The sequence below is a fragment of the Salmo trutta genome, chromosome 17 (assembly GCF_901001165.1).
Source record: "Salmo trutta chromosome 17, fSalTru1.1, whole genome shotgun sequence".
Taxonomy (NCBI): Eukaryota; Metazoa; Chordata; class Actinopteri; order Salmoniformes; family Salmonidae; genus Salmo; species Salmo trutta.
The window spans coordinates 34,596,582-34,623,311 of record NC_042973.1 but is presented as its reverse complement, the minus strand read 5'-3'; the positions used below and the strand labels follow the sequence as shown (position 1 = coordinate 34,623,311).

The window sequence follows — 26,730 nt, the reverse complement described above, 5'->3', positions numbered from 1 at the left end:
GTTTCCGTTCAATTGAACGTTCCAGAACGTAAAAGCGTAGCTACTGAACGCAGCCCTGCAAACATTTGCTGGTGTTGTTGAGAGAAAGCGAGGAATGTTGAAATATTTCGTTCGATGGACAAACTGAAAAGGCAGAAGATATAGTTCGAATAGCTTGCCTCATCGAAGTAAAGTATCGAGCTAGCTAAGGAATAACGTTACAAAAATGTCTTCGCCAAGTCCAGGCAAGAGGCGAATGGATACCGACGTGGTGAAACTGTATCCTTTTCTGAGCAAAAACAACAGACAGGCAAAACAATCTTTGTCGTCTTTAGCTAATCATAAATTGTAGTGACAACTATCTACAACTATTGTAATTACATGTATTGGTTACTGATGACACAAATAACTAGCTAATACAGTATGTTGTGTAAGCGAACAATAACGGCTGCTGTTGGCTTTTCTGACAACAAAAGTAGGAAACATTTAGTTTTGATCAGGCATCACACGATTCGTTTCAGTTAGCCATAGCTGGGTCAGATCTAGGCTAAATATTTAACCCTCAATAATATCTGCTATATAGTTGTTTGCTCAGATCAGAAAACTTCCCAAATGTCGTCCAATACCTGTAGTTATCATTTATCAAGCTAATTGGCTTTCTTAATGTTAGTGATGCTCTCATCAACCCTTGGTTTTTTTCCACAAACCCTGATTTATTTTATGCAACACATAGCTAGCTAGTTGTATCTCTTGAACGACGATGACTAGAAAAGCTAAACAATGACGATGGTCTTGTAGGCACCATTTTCTGCGTGCTATCGGTCGTCTGTCCTTTTACTGGCCTTTCTTTCCTATCTAAGCTATTTCGATTGCTATTATATATCGACATTGTGAAGTCATTCATGTTGACAGTCCTGCTGTTATAACGTTAGCTGCATGATTAATCATCAGTAATATTGCATCGCTCTCTTGTTTACAAATCGTTTACATGTCCCCTGCCTTGTCAAGTTTGCCAGTGTTTTTGTTTTTAACCAATTCGATTTTCCACTCTTGAGTCATGTGGAAATGATGTACTATAATAATTGGAACATGTTTATGTTGAATGTATTCCCATCCTAAAGTAGTAAATGTTGTAACTTAGTGGATAATGTTTTGGATAATGTTCCCCAACGCTAACTTTGATGTAATGGTAGCAAGTTTAATTTGATCAAAGTTCTCATTGACGCTAGTTCTTAACGTTTATTGTATTTTTATTTAACAAATTCTTATGTACAATGACGGCCTAGGAACAGTGCCATGTTCCGGGGCAGAACGACCGATTTTTACCTTGTCAGCTCGAGGATTCGAGCTAGCAACCTTTCGGTTACTAGCCCAACGCTCTAGGCTACATGCCGCACCAAATTGTAGCCCTTTTCACCAAATTATCAGAATGTAGATGGACTTTAAAAATTTTTTATCTAGCGCTTAGTTTTTTAAATTTGCCTTAAAGGTTAGGTTTAGACAGCGTAAATTGAATTGTTTTGTTTTTGTGCTCCTGCAGCGACAGCTAGCGCCCTGATTGGTCAGCCTGTTACTATCCGGAAACTGGTAGGGGGCGGGACTAGATAAACAGCTGCTCTAGTGACAACAAATGGGTGGTGCTATCGGGGCTCCTTGCCCCCCTCCTCCCATTGACGTTGACAATTAAAATTGTTCAAATAAAATTATATTTGTCAGTACACGTGTTTAGCAGATGTTATTGCGGGTGTGGTGAAATGCTTTTGCTTCTTGTTCATTCAGGTCAGAAATATCTAACAAGTAATGTCTAACAATTTCACAACAAATACCTAATACACACAAGTCTAAGTAAAGTAAAGGAATGGAATTAAGAATGAAGAAATATATGGATGAGCAATGTCATAAATTGAGATACAGTAGATACATCAAATGTATTTGTCACATGTGCCGAATACAACAGGTGTAGACCTTACAGTGAAATTCTTACTTACAAGCCCAATGCAGTTTTAAGAAAATACCTACAAAAATGTATTTAAAAAAGTAAGAGATAAGAATAACAAATAATTAAAGAGAAGCAGTAAATAACAATAGCAGGGCTATATACATGGGGTACCGTATGGTGAAGAAGTGGTGAGATATGAGATGAGTAATGCAAGATTTGTAAACATTATTAAAGTGACTAGTGTTCCATTTATTAAAGTGGCCAATGATTTCAAGTCTGTATGTGGGCTGCAGCCTCTGTGCTGGTAATGGCTATTTAACAGTCCGATGGCCTTGATAGAAGCTGTTTTTCAGTCTCTCGGTCCCAGCTTTGATGCACCTGTACAGTCGTGGCCAAAAGTTTTGAGAATGACACAAATATTAATTTTCACAAAGTCTGCTGCCTCAGTTTGTATGAAGTTTGTAGCCTTCCCTGTAGCTCAGTTGGTAGAGCATGGTGTTTGCAACACCAGGGTTGTGGGTTCGATTCCCACGGGGGGCCAGCACAGAAAAAAAAAAAAATGTATGAAATGTATGCATTCACTACTGTAAGTCACTCTGGATAAGAGTGTCTGCTAAATGACTAAAATGTAAATGTAAGGCAATTTTCATATACTCCAGAATGTTATGAAGAGTGATCAGATGAATTGCAATTAATTGTAAAGTCCTTCTTTGCCATGCAAATTAACTGAATCCCCAAAAAACATTTCCACTGCATTTCAGCCCTGCCACAAAAGGACCAGCTGACATCATGTCAGTGATTCTCTCATTAACACAGGTGTGAGTGTTGACGAGGACAAGGCTGGAGATCACTCTGTCATGCTGATTGAGTTCAAATAACAGACTGGAAGCTTCAAAGGAGGGTGGTGCTTGGAATCATTGTTCTTCAACCGTGGTTACCTGGAAGGAAACACGTGCCGTCATCATTGCTTTGCACAAAAAGGGCTTCACAGGCAAGGATATTGCTGCCAGTAAGATTGCACCTAAATCAACCATTTATCGGATCATCAAGAACTTCAAGGAGAGTGGTTCAATTGTTGTGAAGAAGGCTTCAGGGCACCCAAGAAAGTCCAGCAAGCGCCAGGACCGTCTCCTAAAGTTCATTCAGCTGCGGGATCGGGGAACCACCAGAGGCGAAGATTTTTGGAGGATGGCCTGGTGTCAAGAAGGGCAGCAAAGAAGCCACCTCTCTCCAGGAAAAACATCAGGGACAGACTGATATTCTGCAAAAGGTACAGGTATTGGACTGCTGAGGACTGGGGTAAAGTCATTTTCTCTGATGAATCCCCTGTCCGATTGTTTGGGGCATCCGGAAAAAAGCCTGTCCGGAGAAGACAAGGTGAGCGCTACCATCAGTCCTGTGTCATGCCAACAGTAAAGCATCCTGAGACCATTCATGTGTGGGGTTGCTTCTCAGCCAAGGGAGTGGGCTCACTCACAGTTTTGCCTAAGAACACAGCCATGAATAAAGAATGGTACCAACACATCCTCCGAGAGCAACTTCTCCCGACCATCCAGGAACAGTTTGGTGACGAACAATGCCTTTTCCAGCATGATGTGGGCTCACTTGCCTTGCCATAAGGCAAAAGTGATAACTAAGTGACTCGGGGAACAAAACATCGATATTTTGGGTCCATGGCCAGGAAACTCCCCAGACCTTAATCCCATTGAGAACTTGTGGTCAATCCTCAAGAGGCGGGTGGACAAACAAAAACCTACAAATTCTGACAAACTCCAAGCATTGATTATGCAAGAATGGGCTGCCATCAGTCAGGATGTGGCCTCGAAGTTAATTGACAGCATGCCAGGGCGGATTGCAGAGGTCTTGAAAAAGAAGGGTCAACACCGCAAATATTGACTCTTTGCATAAACTTTATGTAATTGTCAATAAAAGCCTTTGACACTTATGAAATGCTTGTAATTATACTTCAGTATTCCATAGTAACATCTGACAAAAATATCTAAAGATACTGAAGCAGCAAACTTTGTGAAAGTTAATATTTGTGTCATTCTCAACTTTTGGCCACGACTGTACTGACCTCGCCTTCTGGATGATAGTGGGGTGAACAGGCAGTGGCTCGGGTGGTTGTTGTCCTTGATGATATTTTTGGCCTTCCTGTGACATCGGGTGCTGTAGGTGTCCTGGAGGGCAGGAAGTTTGTCCCCGGTGATGCGTTGTGCAGACCGCACCACCCTCTGGAGAGCCCTGCGGTTGTGGGCGGTGCAGTTACCGTACCAGGCGGTGATACAGCCCGACAGGATGCTCTCAATTGTGCATCTATAAAAGTTTGGGAGGGTTTCAGGTGAAGAAGGCTGTGGCGCCTTCACCACACTGTCTGTGTGGGTGGACCATTTCAGTTTGTCGGTCACGTGTACGCCGAGGAACTTTCCACCTTCTCCGCTGGTGTCCCGTCGATGTGGATCTGGGGGGTGCTCTCTCTGCTGCTTCCTGAAGTCCATGATCATCTCCTTTGTTTTGTTGATATTGAGTGAGAGGTTATTTTCCTGACACCACACTCCCAGAGCCCTCACCTCAATGTAGGCTGTTTCATCGTTGTTGGTAATCAAGCCTACTACTGTTGTCGTCTGCAAACTTGATAATTTGGAGGTGTGCATGGCCAGGCATACATGGCCACGCAGTCATGGGTGAACAGGGAGTACAGGAGGGGGCTGAGCACGCACCCTTGTGGGGCCCCAGTGTTGAGGATCAGCTAAGTGGAGGTGTTGTTTCCTACCTTCACCAGCTGGGAGTGGCCCGTCAGGAAGTCCAGGACCCAATTGCACAAGGCAGGGTTCAGACCCAGGGCCTCGAGCTTAATGATGAGCTTGGTGGGTACTATGGTGTTGAATGCTGAGCTATAGTCAATGAACAGCATTCTTACATAGGTATTCCTCTTGTCAAGATCGGATAGGGCAGTGTGATGGCGATTGCATCGTCTGTGGACATATTGGGGCGGTAAGCAAATTGGAGTGGGTCTAGGGTGACAGGTAAGGTGGAGGTGATATGATCCTTGACTAGTCTCTCAAAGCACTTCATGATGACAGAAGTGAGTGCTACGGGGTGATAGTCATTTAGTTCAGTTACCTTTCCATTCTTGGGAACAGGGACAATGGTTAAGGTTTAGGGTATGGGTGTCCGAAGGACCCCGGATAGCGCTGACCTACACTAAACCCTGCTTGCACAGGGAGCGGATGGGGGGGTTGGGAATAGACAGGTCTAGCTACTGACTTGTTAGTACATTCTAGCAGGCCATAAGCTGAGGCCCACCTGCCATTATGAAATCAATCCATTGGAGATGATTCAGTGTGAATGTCAAGTTTTTGGAGAAAACATTCGATTTTGTTCTTACAGACGGTTGGTGTCTTTTGGATAATAGCACTGTAGGGTTTAAAAATATCTAGTAACCTAATCTCTCATGACGGTGTGTGTGTTTTCTGATGTCTACTCACTCTATAGGTCAGGATAGACTACCTGCTAAATACACCTGGGAAAGATTTCCCCTCTGGCCTTGAGGTCTTTAGTGAAGCTATTGCATCCTCCTTCTCCCATCCCCCTAACCACCTGTCTTTTTCAGGCTAGTTCTTCATGGCATATACATACTGTCTGGTTTGAAATCAGTGCATGGATATCATGAGTAATTAGCTGCTTTCCTGGGAAGTTCTCTCAAGACATTTATATAAATTGCATGACATTCATGCACTGGATAAATAATGAACAGTACAGTAGGCTAAACATCAAATGAGCAGTGGCCTATTGAGTGTGCCAGGGGTCTGTCTGGGGGGGGTCTGTAGATGCAGGAGACTGGCTGAGACAGCTGCCATCGCTGTGAGGAACATGAATGTGTTGGAGAGATACTCTCATGATTGTGTGTCATCTTGAGATGTTTGTTTTTTGTCTTAGCATGTTTTGTTTGTTTGTGTGTGTGCCTGCATGCACGTGCGTATTTGTGGGTTTATACACGTGTGGGTGTTCCTGAAGTTTAGGTGGGGGCTGGGTATTGTGGTAAATCTTTCCTTTCTTTGTGCCTGCCAAATCAGCATAGTCTGTCTCTGGCACTGGATCTGGTATATTAGTATGTGAAGCCTCTGCTCTCTTATTTGATAAGAGAACATTGTAAAGCCTGGTAGAAAAACCTGTACACAGTAAATCCAGTGTTTTTAGCCCAGCACCAGTGGAGAAATGTGGGATATGCATGATACACAAAAATATGTGGACACCCCTTCAAATTAGTGGATTTGGCTATTTCAGCCACACCTGTTGCTGACTAGTGTATCAAATTGAGCACACCGCCATGCAATCTCCATAGACAAGCATTGGCAGTAGAATGGCCTTACTGAAGAGCTCAGTGACTTTCAATGTGACACCGTCATAGAATGCCACCTTTCCAACAAGTCAGTTCGTCAAATTTCTGCCCTGCCAGAGCTGCCCCAGTCAACTGTAAGTGCTGTTATTGTGAAGTGGAAACATGTAGGAGCAAAAACGGCTCAGTTGGGAAGTGGTAGGCCACACAAGCTCACAGAATGGGACTGTCGAGTGCTGTAACGCGTAGAAATGGACTGTCCTCGGTTGCAACACTCACTACCAAGTTCCAAACTGCCTCTGGAAGCAACGTCGGCACAATAATTGTTCGTCGGGAGCTTCATGAAATGTGTTTCCATGGTCGAGCAGCCGCACACAAGCTTATGGTCACTATGCACAATAACAAGCGTTGGCTGGAGTGGTGTAAAGTTCACTGCCTTTGGACTCTGAAGCAGTGGAAACGCGTTCTCTAGAGTGATGAATCATGCTTCACCATCTGGCAGTCCGATGGACAAATTGGGTTTGGCGGATACCAGAAGAATGCTACCTGCCCAAATTCATAGTGCCAACTGTAAAGTTTGGTGGAGGAGGAATAATAGTCTGGGGCTGTTTTTCATGGTTCGGATTAGGCCCCTTAGTTCCAGTGAAGGGAAATCTTAACACTACAGCATACAATGACATTCTAGACGATTCTGTGCTTCCAACTTTGTGGCAACAGTTTGGGGAAGGCCCTTTCCTGTTTCAGCATGACAATGCCCCGTGCACAAAGCAAGGTCCATACAGAAATGTTTTGTTGAGATCGGTGTAGAAGAACTTGACTGGCCTGCACAGAACCCCATCGAACACCTTTGGGATGAATTGGAACGCCGACTGCGAGCCAGGCCTAATCTCCCGACATCAGTGCCTGATCTCACTCATGCTTTTGTGGCTGAATGGAAGCAAGTCCCCGCAGCAATGTTCCAACATCTAGTGGAAAGTATTCCCAGAAGAGTGGAGGGTGTTATAGCAGCAAAAGGGCGACCAACTCCACATTAATGCCCATGAATTTGGAATGAGATGTTCGACAAGCAGGTGTCCACATACTTTTGGTCATGTAGTGTATATCAGCCACTCAGTGTGAGGGCATGTCTGGTGTTTACTCCAGGCAGCAGAGGATTAGGTGAATGTAGAGCATGCTCAATGTAGAACGCATGACTGTTTGTCATGTTGACCTCTGAAACACTGGAGCCTGGTTCCATTTCAGGCCCTACCCTTTGTACCTACTGCCTCTTTCAGTGTTTGGTATTGTCTGTGTGGGCACGCAACAGGCCCGGGCCCTAGATCTCTCAAGGCAACCCCCTGGGGAAAGACAAGACAGAGCTGCACCATTCCACAATGTATTGTAGCCAGCCTTATTTATAGGTCCTGTCTGTTGTAGGTCACAGTCACTGCTGCCTGCCCTGCAACCATCCTTTAGTCTAGGCCAGTGCTCTTCAATCCTGCTCCTGTTCAGTTGTTCCTAAACCCAATAAAAAACACATTTTCTTGATGTGGAGACTTAAGCCTAGCTGCAAACCAAGACAGACTGAACATAATAGATAGATAAACCAATAAATACATGGCTGACAGCTGCATAGGAGCGACTCTGACGTTGGGGGGGACAGTTTTTGCTACCGGGGTCCGGGAGCACGCCCCCAGATTTTTTGTTGTTGAAAAACAGGTTTTAAATGCTCATTTCTAGTGACTTTTGAGTAAAGGATATAGACAAATCCTGACTTACAAATGGGCAACTTTACAAGGCTAAGGGGGGCCTTGCAGAGGGGTACTTACTCTGGTACAGTCCAATCAGTCTTATGGCCATTCATACTGTACTGAATACCAGTGTGACTGTTACTGTGGATATATTTAATTAAACAACCTCCAAGATGTTTTGAGTGGACAGGTGCAAAGAGAGTAATAAGATCAGGGTTGAGGACATCAGGGATACAATACCTACAAGGGGTGGCCAAAAATGCAAACAAATAAGGGAAAAGAAGATGACAATTGGGTGACTAATCATGCACTTTCAGGTGAAGGCATTGTTGTCTTTCATTCATCCAGGTTCATCCATTGTTTAGGTCCACCACCTGTACCTTTTTAACACACAGTAGAGGGGGAGATTTGAAACAGTTTTCAGACAGGCTTTAGGAAGATAAGTTGGACAAATTAACAAGAATAGCAGAACAGCAAATGTAAATCAGCTTTCACTGAATTCATTGAAAGTTGTTTGCGTTAGGACATGGCTGTGCATGCTTCTTATCCACAGAGGGCCAGTGTGGGTGCAGGGTTGTGTTCTAACCAAGCATTAACACACCTGATTCAACTAATCATGTCTTGATTGAAGTCTATGATTAGTTGATTAGTAGAGTCAGGTGTGCACTGGTTGGCAAGAACAAAAGCCAAAGTCCACATTTCTCTGTGGATACGATTGGACACACCAATGTTATGAGTGCTACATCCCTGATGAATAGCAATGATCAATTTATTTTAACTTTAGGGGAGATAATATGATCAAATATTACATAAGAAATGTCAGTTTGGAAGTTTTGAAATTAATTAAAATGTATTATTTAAGAAACAAGGGGTCTTTAAAGGGTAGACTTGGTACCCATTAAGCCCAGTCCAGACTTTTCACACATTTTATCAAATATTTGTATGTATTTTAAACAAAATTGTAAGTAAAGTCACCTTAACATGAGATATTAATCTTTTAATTTGCTCTCCACTTTCCTTACAAACATTAGGGCAGTATATATTAGAAATGTCTAAACCTATATTTTGTTGGGTTTACCCTACTGGTGCTCTACATACTGTATGGTTTGAAACTTAATGTAATATTTCCAACTTATAATAGTTATCATACTGTAATAATAATCAGCAACAAACTGTTTTCATTTGAAAGAAGTTAGGCATGAAATGTCAAACAGAAATAATTCAGTCTCCACTCTACACAAAATAAAATAAAATCATGGCTGCCACTCTCCTGCATGAAGCTAACACATGCAATACACCCTCTGGAATTAAGATGCTGTCATTTCAACAGAGATTAGTCAGTGTCAATCAATCTGATCATCAGTCTCTGAACTCTATGAGCTTGAAGAGGTACTTCTCACTATGCCTGTCTGTCGGTTCATGGCTGTCACTATCCTGCCATGACCCTATGATGTAGCTAGCAAGTATTCTTGGCTTCAAAACATTCACTATCAGTTTATCACACAGCCAGAACTATCCAAATCAAATAGTATTTGTCACATGTTTCGTAAACAACAGGAGTTGACTAACAGTGAAATGCTTAATTATGGGCCCTTCCCAACAATGCACAGAGAAAAATATTTTTTTATTGCTCAATCTAATTCATGCTGATAATTTTTTAAATAATCCATAGGCCTAATGGACACATGCTCAAACTTGCACACGTTTGATAGACTACTGTATTTTAGTCTATGCCACTCTTATATTTCTCATCCTAATATTTATATATTACATAATTCCATTCTTTTACTTTTAGGTTATGTGTATATTGTTGTGTACTGTTAAATACTACTGCACTGTTGGAGCTAGGAACACAAGCATTTCACTACACCCGCAACAACATCTGCTAAACATGTGTATGTGACCAATAAAATGTGATTTGATTTGAAGGGGAAAGCTGTAGTTGTATCTTTATTAATGTAAAGATATAAATGAATCGTATTATTGTATGTAGTAGAAAGCGATGGGTTACAAGAAGCCAACATAACCAACCCATAAAGTGACATTTTACATCCATATATGGCCAGCTATGTAAACTGGGACATTGATTTATCCTGCAATAGATGTCGTTCAATTGGTAACATACATTTTGTTCTTCTTCTAATCTAAAAGTCTAACCGAATGTAATCAGATTACGTTAATGAGTTTGGTTAATCCAAAAGTTACATTACTGATTACAATTTTGGACAGGTAACTAGTAACTTTAACGGATAACATTTAGAAAGTAACCTACCCAACCCTGGTGATGAGTCAAAAGAGTTAATGCAAAAGGTGGTTGATGCAGATAGTCCGGGTAGCTATTTGGTTAAATATTTAGCAGCTTATGGCTTGGGGGGGAGAAGCTGTTCAGGGTCCTGTTGGTTCCAGACTTTGGTACCGCTTACTGTGTGGTAGCAGAGAGAACCTTCTATGACTTGGGTGGCTGGAGTCTAACATTTTTTGAGGGCCTTCCTCTGACAGCCTGCTATAGAGGTCCTGGATGGCAGGGAGCTCGGCCTGACGCATTGCCATACCAAGCGGTGAAGCTTCCTGCCATCCAGGACCTCTATACCAGACGCTGTCAGAGAAAGGCCCTAAAAATTGTCAAAGTCTCCAGCCACCCTAGTCATAGCCTGTTCTCTCTGCTACCGCACGGCAAGCGGTACCGGAGCGGCACGTCTAGGTCCATGAGGCTTCTAAATAGCTTCTACCCCCAAGCCATAAGACTCCTGAACACCTAATCAAATGGCTACCCAGACTATTTGCATTGCCCCCCCCTTTTACACCGCTGCTACTCTGTTATCTATGCATAGTCACTTTAATAACTCTACCTACATGTACACATTACCTCAACTAACCGATGCCCCCGCACATTGACTCTGTACCGGTACCCCCCTGTATATAGTCTCACTATTGTTATTTTACTGCTGCTCTTTAATTACTTGTTACTTTTATTTCTTATTGTTAGCTGTATTTTTTTTTAAACTGCATTGTTGGTTAAGGGCTCATAAGTAAGCATTTCACTGTAAGGTCTACTACACCTGTTGTATTCGGCACAAGTGACTAATAAAATTTGATTTGATGCAGCCAGTCAAGACGGTCTGTGTTACAGCTATAAAACTTCTTGAGGTTCTGAGGGCCCGTGCCAAATCTTTTCAGCATCTTGAGGGGGACCAGACGTTGTCGTGCCTTCTTCATGACTGCGTTGGTGTGTGTGGACCATGTTAATTCCTTAGTGATGTGGACACCAAGGATCTTAAAGCTCTCGACCTGCTCCACTACAGCCCTGTCGATGTGGATGGGGTCGTGCTCGGCCCTCCTTAGCCTGTAGTCCACGATCAGCTCCTTTGTCTTGTTGACATGGAAGGAAAGGTTTTTGTCCTGGCACCACACTGCCAGGTCACTGACCTCGTTCCTATAGGCTGTCTCATCGTCATTGGTGATCAGGCCTATCACTGTTGTGTCGTCAGCAAACTTAATGATCGTGTTGGAGTTGTGTGCGGCCACGGAGTCGTAAGTGAACAGGGAGTACAGGGGACTAAGCATGCACTCCTGATGCCCCCCCGTGTCATTTAGACAGGTCACCTTGGCATTCTTGGGCTCAGGGATTATGGTGGTCTGCTTGAAACATGTTACAGACTGGGTCAGGGTAAATGTCAGTGAAGACACTTGCCAGCTGGTCAGCGCTTGCTCTGAGTACACGTCCTGGTAATGCCCCGCTGCCTTGTGAAAGTTAACCTGTTTAATGGTCTTAGTCGCATCGACTACGTCTGGAAAAGTTGGTGCGCTCATGCATGGATCAGTGTTGCTTGCATTCTATGCTCGCTTCGATGCATTTAGCTCGTCTGGTAGGCTTGCGTCACTGGGCAGCTTGTGGCTGGGTTTCCCTTTTGTAATCCATGAGAGTTTGCAAACCCTGCCACATCGGACAAGTGTCAGACGGGGTTCGCACAAGGTGCTTAAGGTGCTTAAAGTACTTGAATTTGGCACTCTAAAATTAAAGTACTGGTATACCTTGAAAATCACACATTTTCTCAAGTTGGTACAAGAAAAAAACTTGAATTAAAATGAGAGGAGAACAGATAATGATCAAATATGTTTATGAAAACGTATTGGTCTTGCAAATTTAATTTCTAGGCAGACAAGAGTTTTTTTATTTCCTCACGTGTTTCGCACTGTGGTTTCCAGGCAAGATCGCTCATTCCATCCACACTGCCACTCAGCCAGGCAGCTATAGAACTGACTGATTAGGTGCTGCCAAATGTCACATCAATAGCTAAAATGTAGATTAAATCCTGCCTTTTTGTACGTATTTAATTTAAAAAATATATTTTATTTCAGTTCATGAAACATGCGTTCTATATTTTTGTTCAGTATAGTTTACCACCTTTTTACCACTACATCACTGGATCCAACCAACCCACACTGTGTAAGGTGCAGAAATTGCGTCAGACTTTGACATTGCGAGCATGGGTGAATCGGCCCTGAAGAGCCAAATGAAAGGGGAAAGACACATCGCTGCATCCTGCGCTGGCGCCAGTTCTACATTATTACTTTTTTTTCTGCAGCAACATCCCAGAGTTTTATTTTGCCAATTGCCTCATTCAAGGAGCGCAAACGATATTCCGCTTTATCAAGCAGCAGCCATGCTCCTGCTGTTCTGGTGCCGTTCACATGCCGTTTTCCTCATACAGCCCACCCGCCCTTCTCCCTAAAGCTGCCAGTCGGAAGCAAGACACTTTTTTTGTAGCTATTAAATAGTAGATTCCCAAATGCCCAATAAAAACAGTCATTAAGCTGGAATTGTGTAGTAATGCTAATATGAAATATGTTCACCAGTAGGCATGTACAAAAACTCTGCTCATCACTACTCAAATTACAGCATCGTAGTACTGACTTACCACTCATGTATGTAGTAAAACAATGTATTATTGAGTAGAACTTGTCAGGTAGTGTTGAATACTAAGTTGTTTTTTTCATGAGGTTGTGGCGATATACTAGCATCTGGTGGCGACTAGAAACAATTGCATAATATTAACTATTACAAATTGATAGTCCTTGAAAATAAATATTAGTGTTTGAAAAAGTACTTGAAGGTCCTTGATTTTGACTTGCCACTGTTTGTACGAACCCTGGTCTGAGACGGCGTAGTAGGATTCGGTCTTAGTCCTGTACTGGTGCTTTGCCTGTTTGTTGGCTCGTCGGAGGTTGTAGTGGGATTGCTTATAAACGTCTGGATTAGTGTCCCGGTCCTTGAAAGCGGCAGCTCTAGCCTTGAGCTCAGTTTTTATTTAAAATTGTTTTCTTTATTTAACCAGGTAGGCCAGTTGAGAACAAGTTCTCATTTACAACTGCGACCTGGCCAAGATAAAGCAAAGCAGTGTGACAAAAACAACAACAGAGTTACACATTGGATAAACAAACGTACACTCAGTAACACAATAGAAAAATCTATATACAGTGTGTGCAAATGTAGTAAGATTAGGGAGGTAAGACAATAAATAGGCCATAGTACCGAAATAATTACAATTTAGCATTAACACTAGAGTGATAGATGTGCAGATGATGATGTGCAAGTAGAGATACTGGGGTGCAAAAGAGCAAAAAAAATAACAGTATGGGGATGAGGTAGTTGGGCAGGCTATTTATTATTGATTCTGTCTCTTCGCAACAAAATCTACAGAGCTGAGATTGTTGTATGCCCCATATATATAGCATTCTGTTGGTAGCAAGAATTTTATGTAATAAATTGAAAAACTCTGAGTCGAGTGTAGTTTTTTTTGTACCAGTTCATAAACCATGTGCCATGGAATTGGTACATCGAAAATCTCCTCCCATTTATTTTGCAACCCGGTCCTTGAAAGCAGCAGCTCTAGCCTTTATCTCAGTGTGGATTTTGCCTGTAATCCATGGCTTCTGGTTGGGATAATTACGTATGGTCACTGTGGGGACGATGTCGTCGATGCAATTATTAATGAAGCAGGTGACTGATATGGTAAACTCCTCAATGTTATCAGAAGAATCCCGGAACATATTCTAATCTGTGCTAGCGAAACAACAGTCCTGTACCTTAGCATCCGCACCGGACCACTTCCATATTAAATGTGCCACTGGTACTTCCTTTTGGAGTTTATGCTTGTAAGCAGGAATCAGGAGGATATAGTAATGGTCAGATTAGTTATGGTCAGGGAGGCCAAGGGAGAGCCTTGTATGAGTTTGTGTGTGGAGTTAAAGTGATCAAGAGGTTTGTCCCCTCTAGTTGCACAGGTGACATGCTGGTAAAATGGATTTCAGTTTCCCTGCATTAAAATCACCGGCCACGGGAAACTGCATGTGGATTTTGTGGTTTGCATGTGGCCTTATACAGCTTGTTGAGTGGTGGTAAATAGACCGCTACGAAAAATATAGATGAAAAACTTTCTTGGTAGATAGTATGGTCTGCAGCTTATGAGGTATTCTAACTCGGGTGAGCAAAAACTTGAGACTTCCTTGACATTAGAGATTGCACACCAGCTGTTGTTAATAACCCGAGGCTGCTGTCTGGTTTAGATGAAGCATGGAAAAACCAGAGAAATGTGTATTATCTGTGTCCTTGTTTAGTCATGACTCTGAGAAACAGAATATTACGGTTCTTCAAGTCCTGTTGATAGGATAGTCTTGAGTGGAGCTCGTCCAGTTTGGCACGTTTGCCAATAGAACGGAGGGTAGAGGCTGTTTATTTGTTCGCCAACGTAGTCTCGTCTGGATGCCGGCTTATTTGCCTCACTTGTGCCGTTGTTTCCTCTTTCAAGTCCCGGTGATAAGGGCCCTATTCCGGAGTAAGCAGGACGTCCAGAACAGCCGACTCGTTGAAGTAGAAATGCTCTTCCAAATCGAGGTTAGTGATCACTGTTCTGATGCCAAGAAGCTGTTTTCGGTCATAAGAATAGGAAATGATGTCGGAGACATTGGGTGTTTCTCAATATGTAGACTAGAATTAATTTGAGAAGCAATCACACTTCCCCTACTGTATTATCTTACGCTGCACCTCCCATTCACTAAACCTTCTTTTAGCCAGGACAATGGCAACAATGGAGAAGAAACAAGATATACACAAAGCAAACGTTTTACTTTGTAACTATCAGCTAGCTACATGTGAATAATAATTTAGCCAGCTTGTTAAACAGGCTAAAATGACCTAAAACTAATGTTATGCAAGGTCGATGTCAATTTTCCGTGGGTAGCTAGCTAGCCATTTAGCCCTATTGACATACTATGGACTTACCCATTCACTAAACCTTCCAGTTAGGACAATGGCAATAGAGACGAAACAAAATATACACAAAGCAAATATTTTACTTCATAACTATCAGCTAGCTATGTGAATCGTAATAATCTGTCTAATCAGATAGTTTAACAGGTGAAAATTACTTAAGACTAATGTTATGCATGGTAATGTCAATTCTTCCAAGGTAGCTAGCTAGCTAACAATTATGTGTGGCTATATGCCTAGCTAACAGTAGTAGCTAGCCAGTTAGCCCTATTGACTTACTATGGTTTGCGATCTACGCACACTACAGTGGGTATTGTAAGCAGGTAAACATGCCAAAATTAACACAGCATGTATTTATTAACGTATCAAGATAAAATATTGTAGGCAGGCAACATATGAGATGTGAATGGGCAACATTTAATTCCGAAGTCTGAGTTTATTTTCACTCGCTTCAGCTCAAATAATGTCCGCCATTGATTTCAACACATTTTTTACGTGGTTGCATCATATTTCTGTGCATACTTCGTGCTTAGTTTGGCATACTTTGATTTTGATTCATACTCCAACCCTTCTGTGCTCCAATTTGCGTCCTCGGAGCACGGTAGTATGCGTTTTGAGAAACCCTATTATTTACGAAAAAAGGTTTCAAAATAAATAAATAGCAGAATTAGTCTGGAGCCTGTAAAACGGCTGCTATTCACTGCAGCGACATCTTATTATTCAGCGTTAGCTAGTTAGATCAAATTTGACACAGCTAAAAATTACTACTGTAAATGTAAGCTTACTAGCTACTAGCCAGGATAAAGCTTATAGTTGTTCACGTTCATTCTAACATCAAAGTTTATTTACATTCATACACTTTACTTGAACTTACTTTGTTGGTGCCAACAATTACTTTCCCCGGTGCGGTGAGTAATGATGGCGGTGCTGCACAGTACTTTTTCTCACACTCTGCCACACTGCTTGTAACAACAGAGTGAGAACGAAACAGTCAGTGGGGGCGGGGAAGTGATTCACGTTCCAGCAGCGGAGGCCCCCCCCACCCCCCAAAAAGTCCCTCAACGAATCGATTCATAATTATTACTTTTGAAAAAATGTATTGGGTGGACCATTTAACTGCTTTTAACATTGGGGGGCTGCATGTCCTCCACGGCTCCTATGCTCTTGGTGGGTGATACAGAAATGAATGAGATTAAATAAAAACTGAAGTAAAATCCTCTTGATGTGGACTGGAGTGGCGAGTTATGTTTAGAGATCTATCATGTTGTCTAGCTATCTCTATGGCCCTATTCCCACTACGAGATATGGAGGAGCGGAGTGGCAAAAGAGAATTAATTCTACTTTTTCATTCACATTACATCCTTGCCTTTTGTTGTCAACACAACATTCTTGGTCTGCAGCTCAAATTGACCGTAAATATCACAGTAGGCACTAGCCAGCACAAACTATTCAACAATGACAAACTTTTCTTCTAAAACATATTACATTATTAAATAATGCAACAATTCACAAGCATGTATGTGCAGTCAATTAAAGGGTTTATCTTCTCATCTGTTGACTACACTCATTACATTTTAGCTTCAAGACAAAAGCAAAGAGTTGCTGTAACAGCATGTCTTCATCAAGTAACGTTAGCCTATGAAAAATGACAGATTAACCCATTCACATGCATGTAAAAGTACAGCAGGCCTACCTTACAACATTACAACAAACCAGGCTTCATTTTTATCAATATCATGCAAATCATTATGTGGTAAAAGCAAAATGCGACTGAAAATGTGCGTATACGGAAATTCACCGCGACCAAGCTTTTTTATTTGGAAGCCCATACCCACCACCCAAATGTTTATTTTTTTACTAAAATGCCACTTGATTTGCCAACGTGCACAATTAGTCTGTGCTTCAGTCTGATCAACTGTAGCCTACTGATAACATCCACAGCTGCAGGTAGTCTAGAGAAGCCTATACGCTCTGATCCATCTGGGCCTGGGGAAACGTAATGTCATGTTTTTGTAGCCTAAGCTAGGAATTTATAGCCTAAAATAGGCACATTTATTTGTGTTCTGAGAATTTGAATGATCAAATTTGATGTATATTCACACTTCGGGTGGCTAGGCTACCTACAGCTTTATATAAAAAATTATTGACTGGAGTTAATAAATGAACACAATAGTGATGACATACTGTATGAGTATCTTTTTAATTATAGATGCAGAGGCCTACGCAATGCCCTTGCAATACAGCGAGCTCAGCCCTGTTTTTTTTTCTTTGTTTTTTGTTCAATCACATTTTTTTGTTTTTGTGTAAAGGGTTTTAATGTTTTCATCCTCCCTAGGGTAGGAGTTTTTCCATGTGTAAAAATAAATAAATAATCATATGGCCTGATTTAGAAAAATAATCTTGTCCCATCAAAGCCCATATAAAACCGTTTTGTTTTTTGCAGCCGTTTTATTACTATGTCATTCGCTAAAACTAGGGTGGGAGTTGGTTAGGTTAGCCTGCTACCCCATCAGGAAACATTAGGCCCCAGGAAAACAATTCATACACTAGGACCTGTGGTGCCACATCTGAAATCACCAAACAATGTTATAAAACATCCTGTTTTACATGTTTTTGGTGGTGGGGATGGGCTTCCACAGTTTTACATGGCTGGCAGCTACTGCGACAATTTCAGAATGTGTGTGTGTGTGTGTGTGTGTGTGTGTGTGTGTGTGTGTGTGTGTGTGTGTGTGTGTGTGTGTGTGTGTGTGTGTGACCCAGGTGGAAACGAAACAGACTACTAGAGCCATAGTAGTTTCTCATCTCCGTGACAACCCTATCACACACAGCATGACAAACTGTTGTTGCTCTGGATGAGAGAACCACAGAGATGAAGTACTATCAAACCAGGAGCTGTCTGTCACTAAACAAACTCCCGCTGTTGTCCACCAGACACTCCTTTAGCCCTCCTCTCCGTTTTAGGAAAGTGTTTCATTCTCTACGCATCCTTTTGTACCTTGTGGCATGATCCAGAAGTGAAGTTGTGTAGTGCTTTGTTGAGCTTATTTGCTGTAGAAATATAGAAAAGACACCTCATGTGAGATGGATGGGTTTCTATCTAGATGTCAGCGGTGTCCAGTCATATACACACTGAGGGCCACTGCATCTGGCAGCTACTGCGACAATTTCAGAATGTAACAGGCTGTTACTGCAATTTCAGGTAAAAACTCAATAAAATAAGTCTCAAATATAAGGAAAATGTCTACATTTCAGCACTGCTATTACTATTTATACTGTAGGAGTGTTTGCTCAATGAGACAATTGTGTTTGCCCTGCTTCAAGGGGGGCAACTGTCAGGTGAATGTTGTGCGCTGCCCCCGGAAGTAGGGGTTGAGAAGTAGCAAGTAAGCAAGTTTACATTTGAGTAATAAGTATAGCCGTCTGTATTTTTACGAAACGTTTAGTAAGTTTGAAGAGTCTCACTCTCTTTATTTTCTTCTCTCCCATTCTTTTCCTTCTTTTAGCCTCATCTCTTTCACCCAGGTGAACTTGAACATTGGCCAACTGAACTGTCACAATTCATTGGTCAAAACAATACAGGGCACAGGTGTCAGAATGTGGAAGGTGTTTCCATCCATAGACCCTGGTTACTGATGCTCAGCATGTAGCTCCACAGCGGGGGTCCTCATCAGGCCAGAGCATTGTCTCCCATAGGCCTAGACTAGTTGATGGGACACTGGGGCTTTCCTATTGTTTCGGTTCCTATTCTCCCAAGAAGAGAAGCTGATACCCGCAGTTGGTTAGTTCTGGGTAGAGCCTGTGGGTGTCGGTTCGTTCTGGTTATTGTGTGAAGTTAGGCTATTTCTGGTTATAATATGACATTGTTTGTTGTAAGAGAGTGAGGTAAAGTATTAGTTATTTGTGTGGTTAGTTTTGGTTAGCGTAAGTGTTTGTGTGTAAGCTGAGCTGTGTGTTGACTGAGTCTGATCACTACATTATTGATCAGCCTCCACGACTGGCGTTATCGATCCTATGTTTGACCTTAGTCCAGAGTATCTCTCTCTCACTCACACACACACAGACACACACACTGGTTCTACTGACCTCAGACCAGGGCTGAGTCCCAAGTGGCACCCTATTTATCTCACTACTTTTGTTCAGTACCGTTTGGGACAGAGCCCAGTTCACCCAACTATTTGGATTCTGATTGTGGCTCATTTTAATTGGCTTGTTTACTTTCATTTAAAATGTGTGTTGTTTGTACTGTAGCCTTCTCGTTAGTCACGTTCAGTCGTGTCTTTTCCTTAACAAGTGCTTAGCATCGAGAGCAAGCATGAGGTAACCATCCTCAGTGGACTCAATGAGTTTGTGGTCAAGTTCTACGGCCCTCATGGAAGTAAGTGTTTTCATAAACAGCCTAGTGACTTCCGCTGGCTTCTCACTGGACTCATTGTGTCTATGCAAAGATCTATATGGAGGCAATCTTCCTCCCAGTGTGTGTGTGTGTGTGTGTGTTTCTAATGTTGTTTTTTAGCACCGTATGAAGGAGGTGTATGGAAGGTACGAGTAGACCTCCCGGACAAATACCCCTTCAAGTCTCCATCTATAGGTACAGTATCAAAATGCATCTGTCACAACACTCTCTATGTAATAGAAACTAATAAACATAACTGGTTAAAGCATTGTGGAAATTACAATAACACAGGTTTTCTATGAAAACTAACTTTATTGTTCTCCTCACAGGATTCATTAATAAAATCTTCCATCCCAACATTGATGAAGCGTAAGTTCATTTTGATGATATCGTTTTAGTAGTTTGCAACTAATGTACGGTATGTTGACGTATAGGCCTGGACAATCTTATCAGTTATACATCATGTTTGTTATATCACAAAATGCTGCTCACAATTCTGTTTATTTTCTGCTCTCTCATCTCCCCTCCTTCAGGTCAGGGACGGTGTGTCTAGATGTCATCAACCAGACGTGGACAGCCCTGTATGGTGAGTAACAGTTCAGAATTTATTTCAAAATGAACATAATGGACATGCTACCACTTCAGTTTGGAAATGTTTGAAACTCACTGAATGGTTTGTTCCTTGACATGGGTACAGTGAGGGGGAAAAAGTATTTGATCCCCTGCTGATTTTGTACGTTTGCCCACTGACAGAAATGATCAGTCTATCATTTTAATGGTAGGTTTATTTGAACAGTGAGAGACAGAATAACAACAAAAAAATCCAGAAAAACGCATGTCAAAAATGTTATAAATTTATTTGCATTTTAATGAGGGAAATAAGTATTTGACCCCCTCTCAATCAGAAAGATTTCTGGCTCCCAGGTGTCTTTTATACAGGTAACGAGCTGAGATTAGGAGCGCACTCTTAAAGGGAGTGCTCCTAATCTCAGTTTGTTACCTGTATAAAAGACACCTGTCCACAGAAGCAAGCAATCAATCAATCAGATTCCAAACTCTCCACCATGGCCAAGACCAAAGAGCTCTCCAAGGATGTCAGGGACAAGATTGTAGACCTACACAAGTCTGGAATGGGCTACAAGACCATCGCCAAGCAGCTTGGTGAGAAGGTGACAACAGTTGGTGCTATTATTCGCAAATGGAAGAAACACAAAATAACTGTCAATCTCCTTCGGCCTGGGGCTCCATGCAAGATCTCACCTCGTGGAGTTGCAATGATCATGAGAACGGTGAGGAATCAGTCCAGAACTACACAGGAGGATCTTGTCAATGATCTCAAGGCAGCTGGGACCATAGTCACCAAGAAAACAATTGGTAACACACTACGCCGTGAAGGACTGAAATCCTGCAGCACCCGCAAGGTCCCCCTGCTCAAGAAAGCACATAGACATGCCCGTCTAAAGTTTGCCAATGAACATCTGAATGATTCAGAGGACAACTGGGTGAAAGTGTTGTGGTCAGATGAGACCAAAATGGAGCTCTGTGGCATCAACTCAACTCGCCGTGTTTGGAGGAGGAGGAGGAATGCTGCCTATGACCCCAAGAACACCATCCCCACCGTCAAACATGGAGGTGGAAACATTATGCTTTGGGGGTGTTTTTCTGCTAAGGGGACAGGACAATTTCACCGCATCAAAGGGACGATGGACGGGGCCATGTACCGTCAAATCTTGGGTGAGAACCTCCTTCCCTCAGCCAGGGCATTGAAAATGGGTCGTGGATGGGTATTCCAGCATGACAATGACCCAAAACACACGGCCAAGGCAACAAAGGAGTGGCTCAAGAAGAAGCACATTAAGGTCCTGGAGTAGCCTAGCCAGTCTCCAGAACTTAATCCCATAGAAAATCTGTGGAGGGAGCTGAAGGTTCGAGTTGCCAATCGTCAGCCTTGAAACCTTAATGACTTGGAGAAGATCTGCAAAGAGGAGTGGGACAAAATCCCTCTTGAGATGTGTGCAAACCTGGTAGCCAACTACAAGAAACGTCTGACCTCTGTGATTGCCAACAAGGGTTTTGCCACCAAGTACTAAGTCATGTTTTGCAGAGGGGGTCAAATACTTATTTCCCACATTAAATTGCAAATAATTTTCTAACATTTTTGACATGTGTTTTTCTGGATTGTGTTGTTGTTATTCTGTCTCTCACTGTTCTAATAAACCTACCATTAAAATTATAGACTGATCATTTCTTTGTCAGTGGGCAAACGTACAAAATCAGCAGGGGATCAAATACTTTTTTCCCTCACTGTACATACTGTACCCTTTCTCTATGATCATGTCTGGGCTGGTGGCTGCTGGGAGCAGCTGTGAGGAGATGACATAAGAGTGACCGACTAGGAAAACAGGTCTACAATGTCTCAACTTAAGTAGCTCTCAACTTAGTGTTTATAAGGCTTTTATATGGCATGATTGCCATACAGAAATTCCTATCATTGAAAACTGAGCTAGCAATTGAACCGTACAAGGAATTGACCTTGTTACTGTGATTTGTACTCTTGTTTCAACGATTAGGAACACTGTGTCAGTGGGACATACCAGACGTGGCATTATAATATGTATTTTTTGGCAGGGTCAATCGGTTTTAACATGACTGAAACAGATCACCCGTTCTGGTTTGAGTTGTTGGCCCATTCACTGCTTGTAGCAGATAGGCTGTTGTATTGATGGTGAGAGCTGAACAGAGACCTAGTAGTCGTTTGTCATGACAGGACTGGATATGAAAAGCAAAATTGTGAGGCCAACTAACCTCCAAATGAAATACTTGTGATGTGGCGTTTTTTTTTGCAGTTCAACTTGTACGGTTCTACTAATTGTGCAATTAGTACAGCTCATTGAGTGTTTGCCTTGAGCCAAAGGTTGCACATTAGCACCTCTTTAACCCCATAATGTAAAACACTGGTCGTCCCTCCTCCCCTTGCAGACCTGACCAACATCTTTGAGTCATTCCTGCCCCAGCTGTTGGCCTACCCCAACCCCATCGACCCTCTCAACGGAGACGCTGCCGCCATGTACCTGCACCGGCCAGAGGACTACAAACACAAGATCAAAGGTGAGGCACACACATATACATACTGTATTTACACACACACACACACACACACGATCGACTGTCTGACTCTTTTCCTTCTCTCTGTTCCAGAGTATCTCCAAAAGTATGCGACAGAGGAGGCTCTAAAGGAGCAGGAGGAGGGAGGTGACTCCTCGTCTGAGAGTTCCATGTCTGACTTCTCTGAGGATGAGGCTCAGGACATGGAGTTGTAGTGAAGGGCTGGCAACCGCCCTCCCCTCACCCACACGAACTATAATTTCCTAAAGAGCAGAAGCAAACTATTATATTCATATTTAAACAAGGCAATTGTTTTATTACTAAACAAACAAGGATTTTTATGGATTATATGTATGAGAAGTGGCGGTGTGAAATGTCAGTCTCCCCCTCGTCTAGGTATTCTTTATTACTTACTCATAGCCCTCGACCAACACCACCCCATCCACATTATTACCCCTCCTACCCAGAAAGGAGTGCAGCATTCCCAGGATCCTAGATGCCCTCCTGCGGTCTGGGTGATATTCTGATTAACCTTTGACCCAACCATGATGGAACCGACGATAGGGCGAGAGCAAAGCATCATGGGAAGACAAGACTGTCAGACTGTCATTGTCATGACGGAGACGGATGGAATGTTTACACTCAGTAACCCCCCCCCCCCCACCACCACAGTTTAGATTTTTAATTCTCAGAATTGTTCTGTATTTGGTGAGTGAAACACTGTTTCAACAGTTACAGCTTGTTCCCCCTCCCCATGCTCTACCAGAAGCTCTCTGTCTCTAGTGCATGGCCCCCTCTCTCTGGAGTTATTACCACAATAAGGAATTACACAATTTCGAAAGTCATTTTCTGCCTTCCTTTGGGTGGGGTTGGAAGCTACCATCAGGAACCTGATCACTCATTCCTGAAGATCAGTTTGTGGGTTTCATCCAGATCCACCTATCCAATATGGCTGTTGTTGACCCATCTTTCAGGCCTTGCCTCAGAGGCCAGTATACAAGCCTATCAACCCACCACACCCTGGTTGTCATAGAAACTGTTCTGTAAACAAGCCTTTCACCCTGTAGACAGGAGCACCAGCTCACCAACCAAAGACAACCTACCACACCACTTAACACCTGAGGGGAGGGGTGTGTGTGTGTGTGTGTGTGTGTGTGTGTGTGTGTGTGTGTGTGTGTGTGTGTGTGTGTGTGTGTGTGTGAACCTCATGTTGTTAGACCCAACTGACCCAGGTGGAAACGAAACAGACTACTAGAGCCATAGTAGTTTCTCATCTCCGTGACAACCCTAACACACACAGCATGACAAACTGTTGTTGCTCTGGATGAGAGAACCACAGAGATGAAGTACTATCAAACCAGGAGCTGTCTGTCACTAAACAAACTCCCACTGTTGTCCACCAGACACTCCTTTAGCCCTCCTCCTCTCCGTTTTAGGAAAGTGTTTCATTCTCTACGCATCCTTTTGTACCTTGTGGCATGATCCAGAAGTGAAGTTGTGTAGTGCTTTGTTGAGCTTATTTGCTGTAGAAATATAGAAAAGACACCTCATGTGAGATGGATGGGTTTCTATCTAGATGTCAGCGGTGTCCAGTCATATACACACTGAGGGCCAGTGCATGGCCAGGCTTCATTCCATCCAAGCACTAACACACCGGTTTGGACTTCTCTCAGTCTTTATGGAAGACTATGATTAGTTGAACAGGTATGTTGGTTGGTACAGGAGCCACACCACTGGCCCTCTGTAGATAAAACGGGACTGCCCTGATCTAGAGATTGGGTTGTTGTGTGGGACAGGGCTGGGAGGTGTTGAGGAGTACCTGGGGACTTGTGGGGTGTAGAGGAATTTTGCCTGTTTCTTGTGTTCAACTATAATAGGTATTTGACTTGCGTAGTGCTAGTTAATGTGCCAGATGGTGAATCCTATTATAATCTATGGTTTTATTCCTTCTATAGCAAGCTACTTTCAAAGAGAATTGTCCTGTAAAGGTGAAGCATTGTTTTAATTAGATTTGTTTTTTTCTTCTCCTGATTTGAATCTGATCCTCCAAAGGCATGTTGCATCTCTGTATCCTTTCTCTTATGCAAATGGTCTCTTCTGTTTGCATTGTCAGTGTGCAAGTGAACTTATCCAGCCTGGGTGTCTGGCTGTTTCTGCTGTGGCCAACTCCTTTGTTCACTGTTTTGGCGCCATGTTGGGCTAAAGCAGAAACACACTGTCTGGCACCCAGGCTAGATGAGTACAGCTACATACCCAGACTTGCAAGCAGTGTTTTAGGTTTTAGGGAGTGCTCCAGGATTCTCCTCTCCTACTATTGTGTTCATGGAGAGGTTGGTCAAGGCTCATCAACCTACACAGGGTGTCCCATTCATGCCACAGTACAGTACATGGGCCCAATCATATCCCCAGATTGGTGTGCTTAATCCTATGATATGCTATAGGGCACATTCTATATGAGATTTTCAGATAGAAATGTAATGTGAATGGGTGTCTATTCCACACAATAGAGGATATTGTCCATTCTGTACCTGACAGATCTACCTATGATTTTCTAAACATTGTGCATCAATTCAATATGCTACAGTAACTGAAAAAGGTTGAGGTCCTAAACTTTAGGAGCCGGGTGTATATTATTGCCATAATAATGTGGACTCTTTGCTCAAAGCAGATGTCATAATGCTTCAAAACACTGCCGTAATACTGCCGTAAAGCCTGTTAAAGGGGTGTGTACTGGTCTCTTGTCCCAGGTCACATAAGACGAGATGTCATCTGGATTTCTTTAAGAAAACTCATAGCTTTCATTGGGGACATCCTAGTCGTACACATAAGAATTGAATCACCATTTATTTTATTTCATTTTCACAAAATGCAACAACTGTCAAATGTATAATAATATAGTCAACATCATTTTAAGTATTAGGGTGCAGGGTGAAGTTACAGATGACAGAACAGACCCCACACTGCAGTCCCACATGATGATGAAGCTATTGTTGATATTTGTCTTTTGCCTCCATTAAACTAAGAACAGGAGAGTCAATGAGACAGGAAAATGACATTTCTTTGAGAAATATTGCATTGAAAAACATGCACTGTCTGTACTGACATGGGAAAGCCTCAGCATTGAGATGGTTGGAGTTAGCATTAGCATCCTAATACATTGAGTGTAGATTTAGCATTATGCTAACTGTGGCTCAATAACATGGGCACCAGACACTGATGTATTGTAATGGTTACCACAAGAGAAAAGCCATAGTGTGTAACTTTGTTGGCTATTAGCAAATTGAGCATAATTTGAGGAAAAACATGTATTCTACACATTCAACTTGGCACAAAAGCAGAACAACAACGAACATCTGAAGAAAATACGGAATGTCTGCTCTCACTGTTTGCTGAGTTGCAAGCTTGTTGGAAGCAACAATCAGTGAGTGGACTGGACCCTTTCCCTATAGCTATTTAGCGTCAGGACACAGTCATTACAGTATGTGTATTAACTCCCTTTCAATAATGAGATATATATATACTGTATACGTTTGATTTGTTTTAATCCTTTAAGGATGTAGAAGACCAGAAATTCCCACGTTTTTAAAGGCAAATAAGTTAATGAATAAATGTGCTTCCCTTGTAACTTTAATAAAGAAATAAAAATATGAAAACAAACTCCTTTAAAATCGTCTCTGTTTTACTACTGGTTTGTGGTCTGATTATTTCCACTTTCCCTGGAGTGTACAAATGCTCAGTCCCCCTTGTGAGTTTTAAAGCATTTTGACTGAGAAGCACCAGAATCAGAGGGGCGACAGGTAGCCTAGCGGTTAGAGAGGCAAGCCAGCAACCGGAGGTTTGCCAGTTCTCCGGAAAAATATCCTGGAGTAAGTGAGCTGGCAACCGGTGTGTTGCTGGCATCAAATCCTAGATGCCATTATCTGGCGTTGTGCCCTTGATCAAGGCACTTAACCCCCCACAACAACAGTTCCCCGG

At 42.4% G+C, this 26,730-nt stretch overlaps 1 protein-coding gene across 1 annotated transcript; it reads left to right on the top strand.

Annotated features, from left to right (window-relative positions):
* On the top strand, positions 1-26,418 carry LOC115152107 (ubiquitin-conjugating enzyme E2 H). The gene is made up of 7 exons (XM_029696629.1): positions 1-258; positions 19,556-19,632; positions 19,771-19,845; positions 19,980-20,019; positions 20,184-20,236; positions 22,630-22,758; positions 22,849-26,418. The coding sequence occupies exons 1-7, from the start codon at positions 206-208 to the stop codon at positions 22,968-22,970; spliced, it is 549 nt and encodes a 182-aa protein (XP_029552489.1). The 5' UTR covers positions 1-205; the 3' UTR covers positions 22,971-26,418.
* The last annotated feature ends 312 nt before the right edge of the window (positions 26,419-26,730 follow it).